General features: G+C 30.0%; 2 protein-coding genes across 2 annotated transcripts; both read right to left on the reverse strand.

Moving 5' to 3' along the window:
- Positions 1–2,240: 2,240 nt before the first annotated feature.
- On the reverse strand, positions 2,241–3,173 carry LOC102663748 (uncharacterized). The gene has a single exon (XM_006584110.4). It carries the CDS (start codon positions 3,111–3,113, stop codon positions 2,442–2,444), a length of 672 nt encoding a protein of 223 aa, XP_006584173.1. The 5' UTR covers positions 3,114–3,173; the 3' UTR covers positions 2,241–2,441.
- Positions 3,174–7,645: 4,472 nt separating this feature from the next.
- LOC102663882 (uncharacterized) lies at positions 7,646–8,389 on the reverse strand. The gene has a single exon (XM_006584111.1). It carries the CDS (start codon positions 8,387–8,389, stop codon positions 7,646–7,648), a length of 744 nt encoding a protein of 247 aa, XP_006584174.1.
- Positions 8,390–20,378: the final 11,989 nt, after the last annotated feature.

Consider the following 20,378-nt stretch of genomic DNA (forward strand, 5'->3'; position numbering starts at 1 on the left):
TTCCTCTACCTACTACATTTCAATAACACCAAAAGGTTAAAACTTAAAACACAGAAGAACTAACTTAAAACGTATAGCATCTTGGAGTTTATCCTTCGCCAAATGGCGTGTTAATTGGGGATAATAAGGTACAGTAGTATTCCTGGATTATGGTGAATGCAACTAGTGTTGAACACCACTGAGTTGTTGACACACTGCACATTGCTCTTAGTACTGTACAAAACATTCATTATTGGAGGTGAAGATAGTGTTCTCACAGCTTTCTCACTCTTGTGAATGGGTTGTTTCTTTTGGGATTGGGTTATTTTCATTTCAACACCTATATTTTCCCCTGCAATTGTTATGACCTCATGCCATTGGCCTCAGAATCCGAAGGCCTTGTGTGAATACCTTTCCCTTTCGTTTCGTTTTCTTTGCTTTTTTCATGAGAGGAAGTGTTTGTTGCTTCGAATTAATAATGGAATTGGGTTGACCATGGAGTTTTTGGAACGAAAATGCTAACTCAAGACAAATAATGCAAATGAGGAGGCTTGTTTGATGTGAGCATGAAAATGTATGACTCATGCAATCTTATTTATAGATACCATAATGAATTAATGCTATGATATCCAATAGGATATCATAAAATCACAACTTGCTCTATCAACAAGGATTTTTCATTAGTACAAGAGAAAAGGGCAATGAAGAGGAAAAATACATAAAACCTATTACCTAGCTAGTAGCAAACACGGAAAGTGAGAACATCTATATAGAAAGCATTAGATTCGATTGGCATTTGTCACTTCCAGCTGACACAAGCTATATTGGTACCGCCGAAGTGATGTTCCATCCAAGAATTTGCTTTTGAAGCCCAAAGTCTGACTAATTTTTAGTTTCATGCATGCGTGTACGTTTGAGAATTCAATCCAATCTACTATCACATGAAAAGTCAACCGTAACATGAATATTAATTACATCTGTTTCCTTAGTTATATAGTTGTAGACCCCATCATCAAGCTACATTTGTCAGCTTTGATACACATGCATAGAAGGAACATTTCATCAGGTTCAATTGTTGTTTAAGGCCATAAAAAAATAAAAACAAAAAACTCTTTAAAACTTTTCATGCAAACCCACATATCATTACAAAAAAAATGACTTAAGGCAACGAAAGGAAACCGTGACCTGAAATGAAAAAATTGTGGCCTAAGGTTTAGACAACGGTTTTCTAGTTGTGATCTAGGTGGTCGTGGTCAATTCTAATAGGAAACGGTTTTTTCAACTATGCCCACAGATTTTAAAAAATCGTTGACTAAAAGCATGCATATATTTTGAATGTCCTACACCTGAGCAATTGTACTAATCCAAGGGTTCCACTTCCCTTACTTTTCCGATAAAATAAAACTAAATAATTACAACCATGTGAGCAATTATGGAAGGTTCTGCATTAACAAATTTACTGTTTGATCAGATCGGATCTGTAACTATCTTGATTCTTGATATGAAATGAACAATAATGCTTTTCATGATCGATCAAGTGTGGACGTTTCTGAAATCTCAGCCGCCGAGAATCATATACATTATGGAATGAGACTCGCATGCAACAGTTAGTATGATGTAGTAATTGTACGGTGGATTATGCTTTCTGTTCTTAGAGGGCCAAAATCAGGACCATTGATTACATACTCTCTTCTCCTTCTTTGTTGTACAATGACCAATCAAGGTCTCTGATTTTGCAGGATTTTGGCTGCATGGATTTTTTTCTGGAGAGAATCCTGATTTTGTTTCCAAATAACTTCGCTCGTATTCTTAATCATGCACGGTTGCCAATTAATAAAATTCACTCACGGCAAAAAGTCTGATTTGATTCTGCCAACATCACATCTTGTATAGGGCAAAGTTAGAAAATATTTATTGCTAGATCTACGTACATCTTGTATTGAGTGGCTGATTTTCTTTTTTCTTTTTCCTAACTTCTAGTCAATAATAATTTTTATAATTTTTAGTTATTTTTACACATAAAATTAAAATTATTTTATATTTTAAATGATAATAATCTTATTAAATATTGTAATGATTAACAATAAATGCACCACTAATTTTACATACAATTTTGCATGAATTATATAACTTTAAAACTTTAACTATTGCAGCAATAACAACAAAAACAACTTGTTTTAGGCAACTAAACAATAATTAATATTTGAATAGTATAATTAAAGACTCACAATCACTTATAAAATTAATATTGTCAAAATTACTACAATTATTCTATATATTATCAGCATAATCATTTTGGCGGTTCCAAATTGTTTCTCTCAAGCTTGCCACGCCTTTATTTTCTCTAGACATATCAATCACACCATACATAATAAGCTTAAAAACGAAAAAAGAACTTAAATCACTACCACCAAATGGGGTTATAGGTCTAGCAAATTACTTAAAATGCCACCTTAATGAAATCAATTGCGTTGACCACTACCATCACGTTCCTTGAGGTGGAATCCTTGGCCTAATGGCTTTTTTGGGATAACAAGGTACACTCCTGGATCATGGTGTGTTAAACTACTGTGCAACACCATTGAGTTGTTCACGCACTGCACATTGCTGTTAGCATACAGAGATCTCATTTTGGGATAGGGTTTCTTGTGGGATTTGGTTATTTGCATGCATGCACCTTTATTTTCCCCTGAAATTGTTATGACCCTTATGCCATATTGGCCCCCAGAACCCGAAATCTTTGTCTGAATACCTTTCTCTTTCTTTAATTCGTTTTCTGTGGTTGTCATCTCTTTTTCATTTTTTTGGCCGATGCCATTGCCATTTCCATTAGGCTTTTCAATGTTCCCTTCTTCTTCAGATATCTTAGTCTGAAGCTGAGCCTGAGCCTTCAGTTTGGTAGGTGGAAAGGTGATGGGGGTAGTGGGTTTGAGGTTTTGTTGAATTGGGATGTGAACATCTGGTGGTGTTGGTGATAGAGATTTGGTGGCACTTTCATTGTTGTCATTAGAAAAAATGTTTGTTGTTTTGAGAGAAGGTTCTGCAGTGTGAGGTTTAGGATGTGACTCTGGAGCAGGAGAAGATCTTAGAGAGGCCAAGCGAGACCATGGACGAATTGGAATTGGGTTAGCCATGGCGTTTTGAAATGCTCTCAATACTCAAACCTCAATGCAATGACAAGAGATGTTATAACAGAAATGTGAGTACGAAAATGTATGACTCATGCAATCTTATTTAATATTTATAGATGGAGTGAATCAATATGCTGATCCAATAGGAAATCATAAATCACAACTTGTCGCATAAAAAGGAATATTTATTAGATCATGAGGAAAATACCTATTACCTTGTACAAAACACGGAATGACAGAAAAACGTGAAAAGCATAAGATTCGATTTGGCATTTCCAGCTGACACAAGCTATATTCGTATCTGCGAAAGTGATACTACAAAACTTTACTTTTGGTATAGCAAAAAAAGAATCAGTTTACTTTAGGGGTCCACACTCTGGCGAATTTATACTCTCATACATCGTACATGGAGCCTTTCCTGAATAATTCATTGCAATGTGAAAATTCAACGGTAAGATGACTACATTAATCGTCCTTGCCACATATATTTGTCAATTGTCATCCCTGCTATGTTTAATTTGTACATACATCCAACAATATTTATCAGTTTAGTTTTTAAATTGTGGTTAAAAGGCCCTAAAAAAAATCTTTCAAAATGTGGACTGTCTAGATTTAGATTCCTGATATATATATGAAATGAACAAATGCTTTTCATGATCAAGTGTGGACGTTTTTGAAATTTCAGCCACAGAGAATCGTATATATTGTGGAATGTGGTATTTGTTAGTTCTTAACCACTATAGTATGATGAGCGGGGGATTGTAGGTACTGTGCTTAAAGCGGCTCCATCATGATCCCAAAAATAACCTCATTCATACTTGCATGCATGCATGGTTGGTTGCCAATGAATAAACAAAATTCCCTCACAGAACAAGTTGGTTTCTTCCTTTTTGGTGAAAGGAATAAGTTGGATTTGATTCGGGCAACATCAAATCTTGTATACTAGGGAAAAGTTAGAAAATATTTATCAATGGCTAGACATCAAGGAAAGTAAAAAATATTGAACACAACAATATTAAAGTTTCGGACTAGCCAAACCAAATTTATCTTACGTACCCCAAAATGCCAAAACAGTTTTGCAAAAACATTAATTAGGGCATGCTAGTCAGCTCTAATGTGACTCCACCACGATGTTGCTTGTATTGTCATTCTAGTGCTATCTCTTTTCTTCCTATTCGTTCGTTTTCAAGATGCTTCAAGTGATTTCCCCTAACAAAAACTAATTAAAGTTGCTGATGCCATAGATGATTCAAGATATAGTATCCCATTTCTGCAACACATAAATCTCAACGGATGTGCATGTGTTCGAGAATAGGTAACAAAAAGGTATTTTTTTTATAATTTTTTAATTAAACTTTGGATTCATTTTTCTTTTTGAAGTGGGAATAAACTAATCAATAACCAATAAGTAAACACATTAACCATTGATTCGTCCATGCGTCATTATAGCGTTAATTAGCTTCTTTTTTTGGTGACCATATCTAGAAAATTTAATTAAAAAAATATTTTTATTTAAATGATTCAATTAATTATTTCACTAGTGATTTTTTAATCTATTATACATGGACTTTGATTAAAAAAATAAAAATAAAATCAATAAGAGATAAAAAAAAATATCATCGTTATTAAATAATGATCATTAAATCACATATCTTAGAAATGAAAAAATATACACGTAATAATTTTTTGTCACTGTAATAAAAATTATATTCTATAAGATATATACATATCTTTATTAATTTGACATGATGTGTCAAAATTTATAATTTAAAAATCTTATTTAAATTTAAATTAGAATTGACAAATTTTAAAAATAAAAGCATAAAAAATCCAACTAATAGTTGATATGAACGAAATTTCGTGATTTTATAAAAGAAAATAGATCTATATTTCTATAATCCAACTAATCTATCTACGCTTCCAAAAAATTAACTAATCCATCTACAAATAAATTCAATCCATCCATATTAAAAAAAAAAGTTAATGGGTTGAATTATTTGAGTTATTGTTATTAATGATTCATCTTGCTACTTTTCTTCCATGTCATTGGATTATTAAATTATTTTTTAATGAAACAAATGGTTCTTCCTCTTTTTATATATTGAAAGTCAAGGAGGAGGAATGAGAGAAAAGTTCACAAGTTTTATTCCTCTTCTAACTAAAATTAACATTCTAATTAACAAATTAAAATTTTTTCAATAATATATATATATATATATATATATATATATATATATATATATATTTATTGAAAGTCAATTTTTTACCCATTGATTACTCTCTATTTTCCATAATATTATGTTGTTTAAGATTTTTTACAAGTATTAAGGAATGTAATTAATTTATTGAATTTTAAAGAAAATATTAGATAATTTTTTAACATATTATTTCTCTAATTAATGACTCATTTATTCTTATGCACTATTCATACTAAGTATTTATTAAGAGTTGTCTTAAAAAATATTTAATATAACATTGATTTTGTAAAATGACATATATTATGTAACAAATACTTTTTTTAAAAAAAAACACATCGTATATTCTGGAAAGGAGGAGGAAGTATAATTCAACACAAATTTATTGAAGTCATCCGGTTAACATCCTCCTACTAATGAATATTTTCACCCAAAAAGAGGTGTTTGACAAATATTTAGGAAGAATAACAACTGAATTGAATTTGTAATCCAACTCAAAATTTTAAAGTCGTCTATTTAACACGCCTAATTAATGAAATATTAATGTTCAACCAAAAGAAGTGTTTCACAATTTTTAGAAATAATAACAATTGAATTTGTAATCCAACTCAAAATTTATCGAAGTCACCCATTTAACTTATCGAAGTCACCCATTTAACTTATCGAAGTCATCCATTTAACACGCCCAATTAATGAATATGTTCACCCAAACCATAACGTACAACTGAATTCGTAATCTAACTCAATTTATCGAAGACATCCAATTAACGCCACTAATGAATATGTTCTGCCAAAAGAAATGTTTGACAATATTTAGGTAGAATAACAACCGAATTTGTAAAGTTAAAAAAAAAAAAACCGAGTTTTTAAAGAACATTTTCTTAACATGCTTTTTATATTAGATTAAATTTATACGAGAACTATCAAATAAGGAGTAAACTCAAACGAATCTTATATTATGTAATAAATTTTACGTGACTTTCTCTAATAAAAATAATATTAGATAACGTGTTTATAATGTTTCTTATTTTAAAATGATTCTTTCTAACAAGTGTTCTAAAAATATTGATTAAATAATATTTAATTTAAAATATATTTTTATTTTAAATTAAAAAATACTTTTAATAATATTTTTATTTTTTTAAAAAAATACATCTTAAGAATACTTTATTAGCATTTTTTTTAGCTAGCGATGGTTGTGTTTCAAACTAATAGTATAATTCATTGACTTGTTGTTCAACCATAAAAATAAAAAACTACACTGTCTATACGAGTCAAAAAAACTTAAATTAAAGGTTGTAATGTTTTTCAATTTGACATTTTTTTAAGCCCTACGCTCCCTGCCTTCCTATTTTGCGGCAAAAGTACGACTTTCTATTCTTTTCTTTCTCGTGTCAACTATGCCTTTCATTTATTCTGTGGAAACTTTTCACACATATATAATCATGAAACGCAAAAATAACCGTTGTTGAGTGCTTAAGCATGAAGCTTTCTCTTTGGAGAGACTTCAGAACATGTACCTTGTTCAAGAATTCACTCCTATAGTCATATTATGCAAGAGCAAAAAATTTAGAGTAAGGACTAATGTGTTATACATATTGTAACTTTAATAAACTATGCATTTGTTGGTTTTCCATATTGTTGTCCTTTATTCATTACAATGCTACAGAAGTATCCATTGTCTGGAAACCTAAGTTGGCAACTTTTAGTAGCTCTCTCTTCTTAATCATATTTTTTATCAAATAAATCAAACTTAAAATTATGTTTAGGAATCCGAATTAAGTTTTACTGAAGCCAGGTTTTTCATTCAGTTATGAGAAGTGGCTAAAGAAGTTATCCTTTGTTTTTCTCTTCTTTTCTTTTTTATCTGTGATTCTTAACATACTGACATTACATAATCACCCCAATAATATAGCAATTGAGGGCTATCTTTCCGATCACATAAAAAATAGTCATAGTTCGTGGATTAAGCCATGCATATTAATTAGTTCCTACTGTCGCTTCCATTGTGCTCTGCTCCTCAAAACATGAAGAACAGAAGTTAGAATCCACCAGGAAACTCTTTGATGGGAGTAGTTAATATATAAGTCATAGTCACGATTTTATTAATATATTTTCATTAATTGAAAAATGTGGTTACATAAATATTAGCCGTTTCCACATGATCGAAGGCCATGTAATAATTTTTCCTTTGATGGCCACTCTAACTTGGCCTCTATTTTATTTTCCTCAAAAGAACAACTAAGCCTTTATTTTCTTTACTTAGTACATATCAATCACACCATAAATAAGCTCAAAACAAAGAAGAAGTAGCTTAAAAGTGAAAACGCCACCTTGAAATCAATTGCGTTGACCACCAACACGTTCCTTGAGATGGAATCCTTGACCAATTGGCTTTTTTGGGATAATAAGGTGCATTCCAGGATCATGGTTGGTTAAACTAGTGTGGAACAACATTGAGTTGTTGACACACTGCACATTGCTGTTCCCGTACACACCTCTCATTGGAGGCGAAGATAGTGTTCTCACTTTCTCACCATCAGAATTTCCCATCTTGTGATGAATGGGTTGTTGTTGTTTCTTTCGGGATTTGGTTATTTGCATGTGTGCACCTCTGTTTTCCCCTGAAATTGTTATGACCCTTATGCCATTTCCCTCAGAACTCGAAAGCTTTGATTGAATACCATTCCCTTTGGTTTCATTTTCTATGTTTGTCACTTGTTTTTCATTTGGGCCATTGCCTTGCTTTTGGATTTCTCCTGGTTCAGTCTTCAGTGAAGCATTGCCATTAGGCTTTTCAATGGTCACTTCTACCCTTGGCTGAGGGTGAACCTTCAATTTGGCGGGTGGAAAGGTCATAGGGGTAATTAGTTTGAGCTTTTGAGAGTGCATTGGGTTGTGAACATTTGGTGATGTTGGTAGAGATTTGGTGGCACTTTCATTATTGTCACGAGAGCAAGTGTTTGTTGCTTTAAGAGAAGGTTCTGAAGTGTGAGGTTTAGGATGTGACTCTGGATTGGGAGCTGATGAAGATCTTAGAGAGGCCAAGCGAGACCATGCACGAATTGGAATTGGGTTAGCCATGGTTTGGAAAATGGAAATGTTCAACAAATTAAAGCTTTGATTATTTGTGTTGTTTGATGTGGGTATGAAAATGTATGGCTCATGCAATTTATAGTGCTATGGATTGGTGAAACAAGAAGGAATTTTTATTACCGTAGCTTTTAACAACTAACAAACACCGAATGACAGGAAATTATGGGAAAAGCATTAGATTCGAATTCGAATGACATTTGGCAGTTCCAGCTGACACAAGCTAGCTATATTTGCATTATTTGGTATCAACCCAAATAAAAATATTTGAAGTGTTTTGCGTTTTGGGGCCCATGCTCTGACTTATTTCTAGTCTTAAACTCTTAGGAGACTTCTGTGCAGAATTCAATCCAATGTAACAAGTGAAAATTCAACACTAATGACTTACATCTGTTTCCTTAGTTATATAGCTGGAGATGCAATCATCCTACTTATATTTGTCTGTCTTGATACACATGAACATTATTTCATTAATTATTTTTATTATTATTATGTCATTAGTATGAAATATATACAAATTTTGTGTATGATTTGTAATGTGTCCTCTATCTTTTACGTAGTTTTGCTAGCTTAAAAAAGTGGACCCCGAATGCCGATCCAAACATGCTGTTTATCAATAATTAGTTTCAGTAAAAAAAATTGACTAATCACTTATAATAAGATTTCCTCTTCAACTAAGTTATTTCAACATTTTAGTTCTTTGTTTGCTGCTAAAAGGTATTAGATTTCATCTTAAAATTAATTAATACTAAATGAAGTTGTTTACTGCATCCCAACAAATGTTGCTAATATAGGCGAGCCACCGACATGGTGGAGAGAATTAAGACGGGCTATAGACTCTGATATCATGTTAAATTTCATCTTAAAATCAATTCGCACTAAGTGAAATTATTCAACATATATATAAGCTGTATCCGAAAGACTGAGGTTCCTAACAAAAGATAATAAAATTTAGAAAGAAAAAAAAAACACTTGAATTGAGGCCTTCTTTTTTTTTTTGTCCACCTTGGGAAAGGTAAACAGGATAAAGAAAGATAAGAAGCAAACATCAAATCATGCTTAAAAGTTTCTAGCACCACCGGAGATAGCAAAATAAAGGTCTGTTGCTCACTACAATTAAACAAATAATTAATAATATTATATTGCTACTTTCTAAACTTGAACAATTCTACCAATCCGAGGGTTTCTTCGAGTTTTTTCTGATAAAAGTTAATAAATAAAAAACTGTAGCTATATGAGACAGTAGTATTATTCTGTGAAAAACTTATTTTATATGATTAAAATTTAAAATAAATAAATATTTTATTAAAAAAATAAATTTTAGTCTTATAATTATCTAATTAAACTGTGATATAAAGTTAATTTTTATTATTGATAATGTATTTTTAAAATTATTAAAATACAAGGAGAGTAATTTGAATTTGTTGAAAAAGATTTTTCTTTTAGAAGAATAAGAAGAAAAAGATGTGTATCTATCTTTGTGGGACATGGCAAGAAAAAGGTAAGAGTTCAATGAACTCTATAACGTGTGACATGGCGACATAAAAATTCATCACGTCTATTTAACGAGTGTGTCAATCTTATTGGGAAAAATTTAGAGACTTTTATGTTGGGCCTCAATGTCAGAGACCCACAAATTCCTTGTGGTTTTCTAGTAGTAACTTCCTGCAAGCAATGTGCTAGGGTTCATTTCATTGGCCATGAAACTCAGTTTTGCCAGTACTGATCAACAATGGGATTAAGATTGAACTTGGTGGGTCATATTTTGGATGAGTAGCGGGTCAATTCTCGATTGAGATAAGATTTGACCGAACAGTCCAATACAAATTTTACTTTATGTGTATGTAATGGTGACATAAATGTTAAAACTTATGATCTCATGAATATTATTAAAATTCTTAATTATTAGACTGATTCTAATATGATTCACAATAACCTTTCATTTAAAATTATGTATTTTAATTTAAACAAAAAATTATTAAAGGTAAATTTAAATGAGTATTTATACCTATCTTTTATTCTTATGGGGAAAAAAAGAGTACTTAAAAGAGTATAGATCACTCATTTTCATTCTTTTTAACATAAGCACGTTATAAATATCCAATTTTTTCAAATCCAATACTACTCCGAGTCCATAAAATGGGTACCGTAAAAAATCTCATATTTTTATATTTGATCAATATATTTGGTTCTGTGCCTATCATCCACTGCCATATGCTCTTAAGTAATTGACTGTTTGAACAGACTTAATTTGTTGATTCCTGATATGAAATATGAACTAGTGCATCATCTCAGTTAGTCATGATCAACATCAATATCGTGGAATGTGGCAGCTGTTAGTTCTCAACTATTAATATGATGTACGGGTTGGATTATGCTTTACTGTGCTTGGAGAGGCTCATCATGCTTTCAATAAAAAAAAATCTTAATATATCATGCATAGTTGCAAATTAGCAACAGACCTTCACTCTCGTACGTTAAAGGTTGGTTTTGATTATGCCAACATCACATCCTCTACAGTGCTGAGTTAGAAAATATTAATTTATTGGTAGACATCAACCAAAGTCAATAAAATTGAAGACAGGAACTAACATTAAAGTTTTGAACTAGCTAGCCAACCAAATTTTGTCTTAGGTACCCCAAGAAATTCAAAAACCTTTGGGCGATGGGAATGCTAGCTCAGCTCTAATGTAACTCCACCTTGTTTGTATTATCATATTCTTGTGCCATCTCTTGCTTTTGTATTCGTTCCTTTTCAAGATGCATGCCTTATAAGCTGATGCCATAGCTCAAAATTTCAAGATATCCCATTTTTGCAACGCAAAATGTCAACGCCGTCGGATGTGCATATGTCTGGGAATAGGTAACAAATAGTTATTTTCTATACTTTTTTAATTCAAATTTTGATTCTTTTCTAAGTGAATGCACTAACCCTTGGTCCGTCCACGCGTCATTAGAGCGTTAATTTACATCTTTGTAGGTGACTTATATAGGAAAAAATTGAAAGGCACTTTTTTGGGCACGTAGGCAGGACATTCGTGCGAATTTGTTGATGAGATTTTTTTTTATTATATTTTTTTCAGATTTGGACGTCAAACTTTACTCAAGAGATTTAAATTCAATTTTACTAATGACATATAAGTCAAGGCACTTTTATCTAAATAATTCAATCATTATTCTAATAAAATTTTCATCTGTTATATGTGTATTTTTAATTAAATAAAATTTTAAAAGATATATATATATATATATAATTAAAGAGATCGAAATTATTAAATTATAGTGAAATCACATATCTTAAATAAAGGTATATTAAGAAATATTTTCTTTAGTAATAAAAAAGAATTCTATTTTAGTAGATAAGACCTTTAAATTCGAAAATAAAAATATAGAAATAAATATTTTAAATCAGGAAATGTCATGGATGTGCTTATTAATTTGCATTTGATGTGTAAAACTTTAAAATTTAATTAATCTGATGTGCATACATCAAGAAATTATGTGACTTTTTTTTAAGAAAAAAGACTACCAATTAACCCCATTGGCCATGCATTTGTAACATAAGAAGGAATTTGAGGTGGCAAGATAATTAAACGTTCAAATGAAGGTTTATTGCTTTCCAATTTAAACATTTTTAATTAGGCCCTCGTGCCTTCATATTTTTTAATGATAAAAGTTTGAGATTCTTTCTTCTTATGTATGGTTGACTATGGCTTTATTCTGTAGAAATCTGGCCTACATATAATATTCATGAAACGCACAAACAACCGTCGAGTGTAGCTTGAAGCTTTTCATTTGGGAAGCAGAAGAATCTGTATTCTATAGAAGAATTCATTCATAAAAAAGTATGCTTGCATATATAGTTCCACGCATTTTTAATGTTTTTATTGCCTTAAATATCGGGAAATTAACAAAGCTTTTCGTAAATAAATTTATTTAAGGATATATTCTATACTTTATCTTAGCTTGAAACCAATAAATACACGGGCCATACTTTTTATTCATTGAATAATGTTAGTTCTTTTATTTATTTTTATGGAAACAAATTTGTAAATAAGTAATATAGATGGAGCCACCCTCGTTAAAAAATGAAAACTAAAACTTTATGATTAAAAAATGAAAACTGACAATCAACTATAATTGCACCAAGCTTATATGTCTTCCGTTGGTTTTTTTTTTTTTTCTCACTATCGTCTTACGATATCTCAAACTAAACATTTCCCAAGCCAATAGTACGTAACAGAAAAATCAAGAGCTGATTAAAAGCCTAAAGCTTCACCTTCTATAATCGAAAGACATGGGGTGCGCCATTCAATCCTTGACACCACATAATTCTCATGTTCATCTCGTAGATTCTTTAGTCACTATGAAATAAAATTATTTTTAAACATGGACGTTGAAATTTAATTCGTTTTCTAGATTACTTAATGGTAAGGTCTTAGAGTTAGTTCTGAGACAAATTAACAGAAGAAAAGTGCTATAATAAAGAGAAAAGTTATTCCTAATTAATTAAGGGAGAGATTAATTCTTATCTTTCTTTTAAAAATTGTCAGCATTTGATTAAGGTTAAAGGAAATAGACAATTGCACGATTAAAGGTGTAGATCAAAAAGGCATAGTTCAATTAGTTGAACAGTTGTTAAATTTCTTGTATTAGTTTTTAATTTTGAATCCAACTAATAAATAAAAAAGGAGTCGGAAAATATCAGGTTTCACGATAAACAACATTTGACTCCATTGTTATGTCAACGAGAAAAATAAAAACGATTTACATTAATATAAATCCCAAGTTTTTAAATCTTAGGTTTATGATTATAGCAAGTTTATTTTCTTGGATGAATTGTGAATACCTTGAAGCACTTTGTTTTATTATGATTTGGGTGAATTTGATTGATGTATATTTTGATGTTTTGTCATTTCGATGTTCTTAAAATTGAATTTGATAATTGATGTTGGATGCACAAACTGATTTTTTGATAAAAAATGTTAACTTAGTACACTAAACCGTGCATTTAATTGATAGAATTATACTTTGTATTCTTCCTAAGAGTTGTAGTATTGGATGTTATTTAGTTAAGGGATTTGATTTCACTCAAAAATGATTTATATAACTCCATATATTACAATTTTAGTGAGTAAAGGTTAAGCTATCAAAATTGTGAGATCAATTTATATATTTCCTAATTTTAGGTTTCTAAACGATTGAAATAGTTTTTGAGGTCAACATAAAAGTTATAGATAATTATCTTATCTTTCTAACGAGATAAGAACCGACTTAATATGATTAATACAACTCTAGACATGATTATTATACTCTATGAATGTCATAGTAACGTAGGAGAAAAAATGAGTGTATAATATTGATATCATAAAGAGTGGTATTAGGATGCATGATGTTTATACTTATAATTTGATGAATGAAGTGATGTGATGATATTTTTATGTAAATGAGTGAATGTGTCCATGATTGATATTGTAACGGAATGAATGATGTCCATGAGTATATGTGAAAGTAATATGTCATATATGATATGTGTGTATTGCAAAAAATGTTAGGAGGACTTATCCCTGCGGGATAGGAATTGTTTATGTGAAAGTAATATGTCATGCATCATGTTGTACATATGTGTTTTGAAGTGAAAGATGTTTATGAACCTAACCAGGGAAGTCATGAATGACTTGACTATGACTTTGACCTTGGGAGTACAATAATTTGAAATCTCCTTTAAGCTCATGTTGATCACATGTGTTGGAATTTCCTTATAAGACTAGAACACCCAAACGCATTGTTGACGATGTTATCTTAATGAGAGTGATAGTGTTGGGTTGCCTATCGTGTGACAATTTGTCAACTACATGGACTCTCGAGCTGCATTCACGGTGTTTTCTAAAATGATACCACGTGCATACAAGTCTACGGGTCTAATTTGCATCATATTGCGTGTGTGAATTTGTGTATGGAATGTTTGATTTGGATGAGACATGCTTGTATTTTGGGACACAATTATTTATAAAGGTATTTTATATCTTTATGACTTTTTTAATATTTTAAATTTTTTGTGAGATGTATCTCACTTTTCATCTGTTTGTCTTGTTTGTGTTTGAATTAAATGTCATCCTTTCAAATGAGTCTCTGTAAGGTTATCATGATGATGCTCTATGAAAAGTTTAAGTCTCCACTTTATATTATTATTAAGTTTAGAGCTATAGATACTTTGAAACAATATAACATTGGGATACATGTTTTATTTATTTATCTAAGAATTAAATTAATGAGTAATTTTTTACCATATTTTTTTTGCAAACTTCAATCCAAATCCAAATATGTAACTCATCATTTTGAATGATTTGTTTAGAAGTTTAAGCATTGAATCTAATTCAAAAAATGATAATCAAATATCACCTTAATTTGATTTTTTAAAGGGTTAATTTAAATCAACCACTGTGTTTCTTCTCCTATTCTTCTTCTTTTTCTTTTTCTTTATTTTTTAGTAAAAAGTATCAACCATTTTGTCTTTATCGAATCGCAAGCTCAAAGAGTGGCCTTTCCACCACTGACACGCGTATTAGAACCAACGAATGAGCTTATGACAACATTAACCTTATATGGCCTATAACAACTAAAGCGGGTATGGAACTACCCTGGTTAATTAAACTTTTTTCTCACTTTAATTAACAATCCATCTTATCAAATGACGGTTACTTCACGAACCTAAAGGGAAATCTTTGTGAAGTAATAATCAAGTTGTTCCTAGACCAATAACATACTTGCTAAACGACGATATAAGGCACATTACATTTTGTTTTCTTCATGATCTTGTTTATCGATAGGGTAAGCACAAGCACACAAATACTTGTTCAAACATTGCAAGATTACCCGTCAAATTAATCTGATGTTTATCATTTAATTTTATTATTGTCTATCTAGTTACGTCACGGCTATGCAAAACATTGGACACCGACATTCTTGTTGTATTGCTTAGCTGTGTTTAAACCTAATTAGTAGATAACATTGTTAACATGCATCCTCAAAACACTGCATGCAAACGAAAAAGTCATCAACTGCAAGAATAATAATATATTAATTAGCGGCTGAATTTTCTCAATCATTTTCTGAGTATTGCTTGCAGCCTTTTGCCCTCAATAACAGTGACACACTAGTGCCTTCCTCCCTATATTGATTGCTTCATTAATTTTGAAACCTTTTTCTGTGGTTCTCAGTTCCCTTTCATATCTCTTTCCGGGTAAGGTTAAAGCTGGTCTTGACTGTACGTATTTCAAAGTTCAACACAATCTCTTTAAATTTTTTTTTTTAAAAAAAAAATCTCTTTACATCAATATAGCTGCCAAAATCCCTCATGTGATCCAGAAGACCTTAATTCATACTAAACCCTTAATCCTAAATAATAATAAGGGTCTTACTAATTAATGTTCTAATAATATTATTTACAAAATTAAAAGAAAAAAAATATATTGTAAAGATTATAGGAGAGTAAAAAAAATCATAAAAATGTAACTTGTTATCTCCTAATAAAAAAAATCTTTTAATTTCTTAACTAGTGTATCAAGAACCTTGATTAACATTTGTCTAATAATAAAAATATTTTCAACGGTGCACATAGTTGATTAATTATTTTTGGTAGTTGTAGCACAAGATGAGATTTAAGAAATTCAACAATTAAGATTTGTTTTAATAATGTAAATTTTAAGCATTTAAAATAAAATAAAACGTTAACATACTTCAGTATTATCAGAGGTTTCTGATTATTGGAAGGCATGGGAGAAAATAATTCTACACCATCTTTTCCTTGCATATATACTATTTTTGAATTTGAACATATGACCGATCAATTACTATGGTCCAACTTGTTGCGCCAAGATTCTCCCTCAATATTTACAGTGTGTTTGGTAGAGATGAGGAAAACTGAGAGTGGAAATAGGCAAGAAAAGAAAAAAAATAGGATGAAAATATTAGTTATTTCATTCAAGAAAAATAAAATAAAAATCAAATTCTAAGGTTTTTTTATATGAAAGAAAAGAATTGAACAAAAATAAATTACTAATAAAAATACCATTAATCCTTACAATACAGTACCCATTCTCTATATAATTAATTTTGAGAATTTAAAATAAATCATATAATTACTCTCAATTCTTTTTTTAGACAATTATTATTCACAATTCTAAAGAACTATTAAAAACTGTTGTTTACATAAGTAGTAGTTTTACATAAGAATTGTCTCATCAATTATCGATTATTTTAATAATGAAAATGTATAATAATTAGTTCTTAAATTTAACAATCTCGTAAATAATTTATATTGGACATGCTCAAACAACGATGATATATAAAAGAAGAAGAAACATGATTGCAAGTAGCATTACCCAATAGTTAATAGAAATGATCATGCATGTTTCATGCATGCGGTCGATCAGTACTGCAAAAATAGATACTACAGTATAAAGAGTGAAAGACAAATAAATTGAGCAGATGCAAATACAAACAATATAATTGTTGTGTGCAGGCTCAATCAATTTGCCACAGTAAGCAGCTTTCGGAGGCTCCACCAAATCCTTAGTTTGACATGCATTATTTGTCCTATTAGGAGCTGATTTCATGATTAATTTGCAGAACCATATGTTTCAATTAAACCAAGAAGCTACGACCCAAAAATATTTTATTTTAAAAATATAAAAAAAGGTAGCTAGAAAACTAAAATTCACGTGTTGTACGGAACACAAGTGCAGATACAATAATATATATACCGATTTGTATTTTATTTGCTGTGGTGAAACAGTTAATTAAGACAAAAGCAAAGGATGAAGCAGCAGCCCAAAAAGGCATATTGGCATGATGTCTTCGCAATATGCTTAATTAGTGAAGTGTTGTCATAGAAGACTATTGTCCTATTCTTACAAATTACCACATCAAAGTGATGATAGGGATGCTTGTGGTTTTCAGTCCTGCATATAATGTATAAAACCGGGGGCAGTTTTAGCCCTAGCTATTATTTTTTATTTTATTTTGGATTTTGACCCATAAGTTTCTTCTATTTGGAATTTCAATATTTCTCATCACTTTGAAAGATTCCTCTGCTTGACTTTATATTAATGTTAAAAACAAACATAAAATAATGAGATCTAGAAGTTCTATTAAAACTTAAAGTATATTATTACTTACATAAGAAGCCTCTCAAGATTGAACAAGCAGCAAAGATAGTAGTTAGAAAGAAACCCACCAAAACATGCACATACACGTTGGAGAAGAATTAATATTATATACTACTCCAGTATAATTGTGTCCGCTGCTATTTCTTCAACTCTTCAGTGGTTGCAAGGGGTTAAATTATGAGTGAAAACAAATAAAACCGGATCATGTTATATCAAATGTATAAGATAAATAATGAAATATCAAATGTACATGTTATTTCCATCCTTTCATTTACAAATCTTAAAAAATAAAAACACAATACATGTGATATTTTTATAATTATTAATGAAATCATAAGATATATAAATTTCGAGAACAAAGGCACCCTTACTTATTTTAAACAATATATTTTCTGTATTTTTTATAACCACGATTACTTACAAGTAAAGAAGACTTTATTTAAAAATGGAAAAATAGAAATAGGCATTTTTAATTTGTTACACATTAATACTTCAAATATTAAAGTGGAAATGCTTTTTATAGAGATTTCATATTGTTAATGTTTTAAAACTAAATCAGCAATGAATATACTAGTTCATAATTCATCAGTTCAACTTTAGTTGAATAATTAGAGTTGCAGTGGTTGTAATTAAATATATTTTTAATGTATTAAATACTAAACTAATGTGAAATTATGAGAAAAATAAGTTAACCAAAATTTTAAATTATAAAATGGTTGTATTACATGTTCTATAATATCAAAGAAGAAAATAATAAAAAATAGCAATTCATGTATATTTCATATATAAATAGTTGCTTATTTTAATTTAAATATTTAAAATGTTTTTTAAATCCAGTTCAATTTTTTTTGTCTTAGTTCTTAACTAGTTTTGGCCAAGTTTACTCCACCAATTTTCTAGCTAGGTTTTTTGGACAGATACATTGATTCTCGATAGTCGATTCAATCAATTGAACCAGTTGGTTCAATTTTCAAAAGTATATTGCTAATATAGAGTATTTACATATAATTAATTAACACATCAAATGTTCAATATAATGAATAAAATTATTATTGTAGTCTTTATAAAATTATACTAATTTTTTAATTTTCCTTAAGTAATGACTATATATACTAACAAAGATAATATTTGACAATTTATATTGTCTATAAATGACAACTTTTTTTTTGTTGTTGTATAAAACTCTGAAACAACAATTCTATTAGGCTGCAACTTCTCTGAAAATTTGTCTTATTTATTTCGAAATTTGTGGTAAATTCTATTCTCCCGTCGTGTTCTTCCGGAACTGTTAATTAGACGAGAGAATGACAGAATAATTGGGATGGGAAACTCAAACCTCATTTTAACACAAAACTTCCACTTGCAATCTTAGTAGCATTTGTGGCTTAGCGTGTAGTTAGTAATTGGTATACTATGCTAGTGAGAAAGAAGATAGAGCTTTCACGAGTAACGTATAGTAGAGGACCAATGCAAACGGACTAGGGTTAACTTCATGACTTGACCAGTTCCTTTCAATAGTATATATCTTTCCTTACTATGTTTGAAAAGCCGTCTTAAATTTCTTCCATCATAACTTGAACCACTAAATAATAATCCTTTCCTAGCTTCAATAGTATCAAAACTTTCTCCAACAGTTAATTAGTTAGAATTTAGAAACTTTTTAATAAGAATTTTTATAAATTAACAAAAGAAAAGAAAAGAAGAGAAGATAAAACATATCAACTTTCTTTTATAAATTAAAGTTTGTTTAATTTATTCATAAATTAATTTATGAAAACTTGTTTCTCTAAAATTTGATTTTAACTTCTACATATAGATATATTGGTGTTTTTGAATTTTACATGCATGTTTCTGAAAAATATATTGAAAACCACCAAGATATATTGAAAAGTATCTTTTTGAATTTTGAAAAACGACTAATTAAAATCAAGATATATTTCTTAAATAAGCAATATTGTCAAAGGCAGAGAAAATGATTAACTTAAAAACAAAATAGATTGAAAAAAGTAGCAAGTCACCGACTGATCGATGGAATCTGACGCCATCACTGAGAAACATATAAAAGGTATATAATAAGGGTGAAAAGGAAACAGTGAACACAAACAAGAGGAAAAAACCTTTGAGAAATTTGCAGTTGGTGGCGCAAGAGTGTGTCACTGTGTCACTCGCGTATTCAACTAAGGGAGTTCATACTTGCACAAAAACAATATTAAAATAGAACTCACAGCTTGGAATGGAAATTAAGTCTCTGCATGATTCAAACAAAGGGGCTTCGAGCCCTTTCAGTTATGCATGACAGCGGAGATATAAGGATGGAAAAGGGTGAAGAGAGAAAGGAGGAAGAAGAGGTTTCATATTTAAATTTTTTTAATTGATATTTTTAATGAAATTAATAAATTAATATTTATTGATAAAAAAAATTATGCATCATAGTAAAAATACATAGTGAGAACATATCCCATTGAAATAGTTAAATTATATGGTCTTGTATAACAATCCTGCTTGGTTAACTAAAGCCCGTTTCATATGCTTAAAATTCACACTTAGTATGAAAGGGGAAGAAAGGGGAGAGAGGTTTGATTGATTCAAAACTGATATTTTAAATAAAATTAATAAATTAATATTTTTCAATAAAAAAATCACATTTGATACGTAAAGGAACGATGGGGGCAGTTGGAAATTAAGGTGAAAATGTGGGGTGTTTGAGTTCTGAAAAAGCAATTAGAATTTATTACTTACAACTTGAAAACTTGGAACAAAATATTATATTAGTAATATTTCAAAATTAAGTTATAGTTACTTCGATCCTA

The sequence above is a fragment of the Glycine max genome, chromosome 7 (assembly GCF_000004515.6).
Source record: "Glycine max cultivar Williams 82 chromosome 7, Glycine_max_v4.0, whole genome shotgun sequence".
NCBI lineage: Eukaryota > Viridiplantae > Streptophyta > Magnoliopsida > Fabales > Fabaceae > Glycine > Glycine max.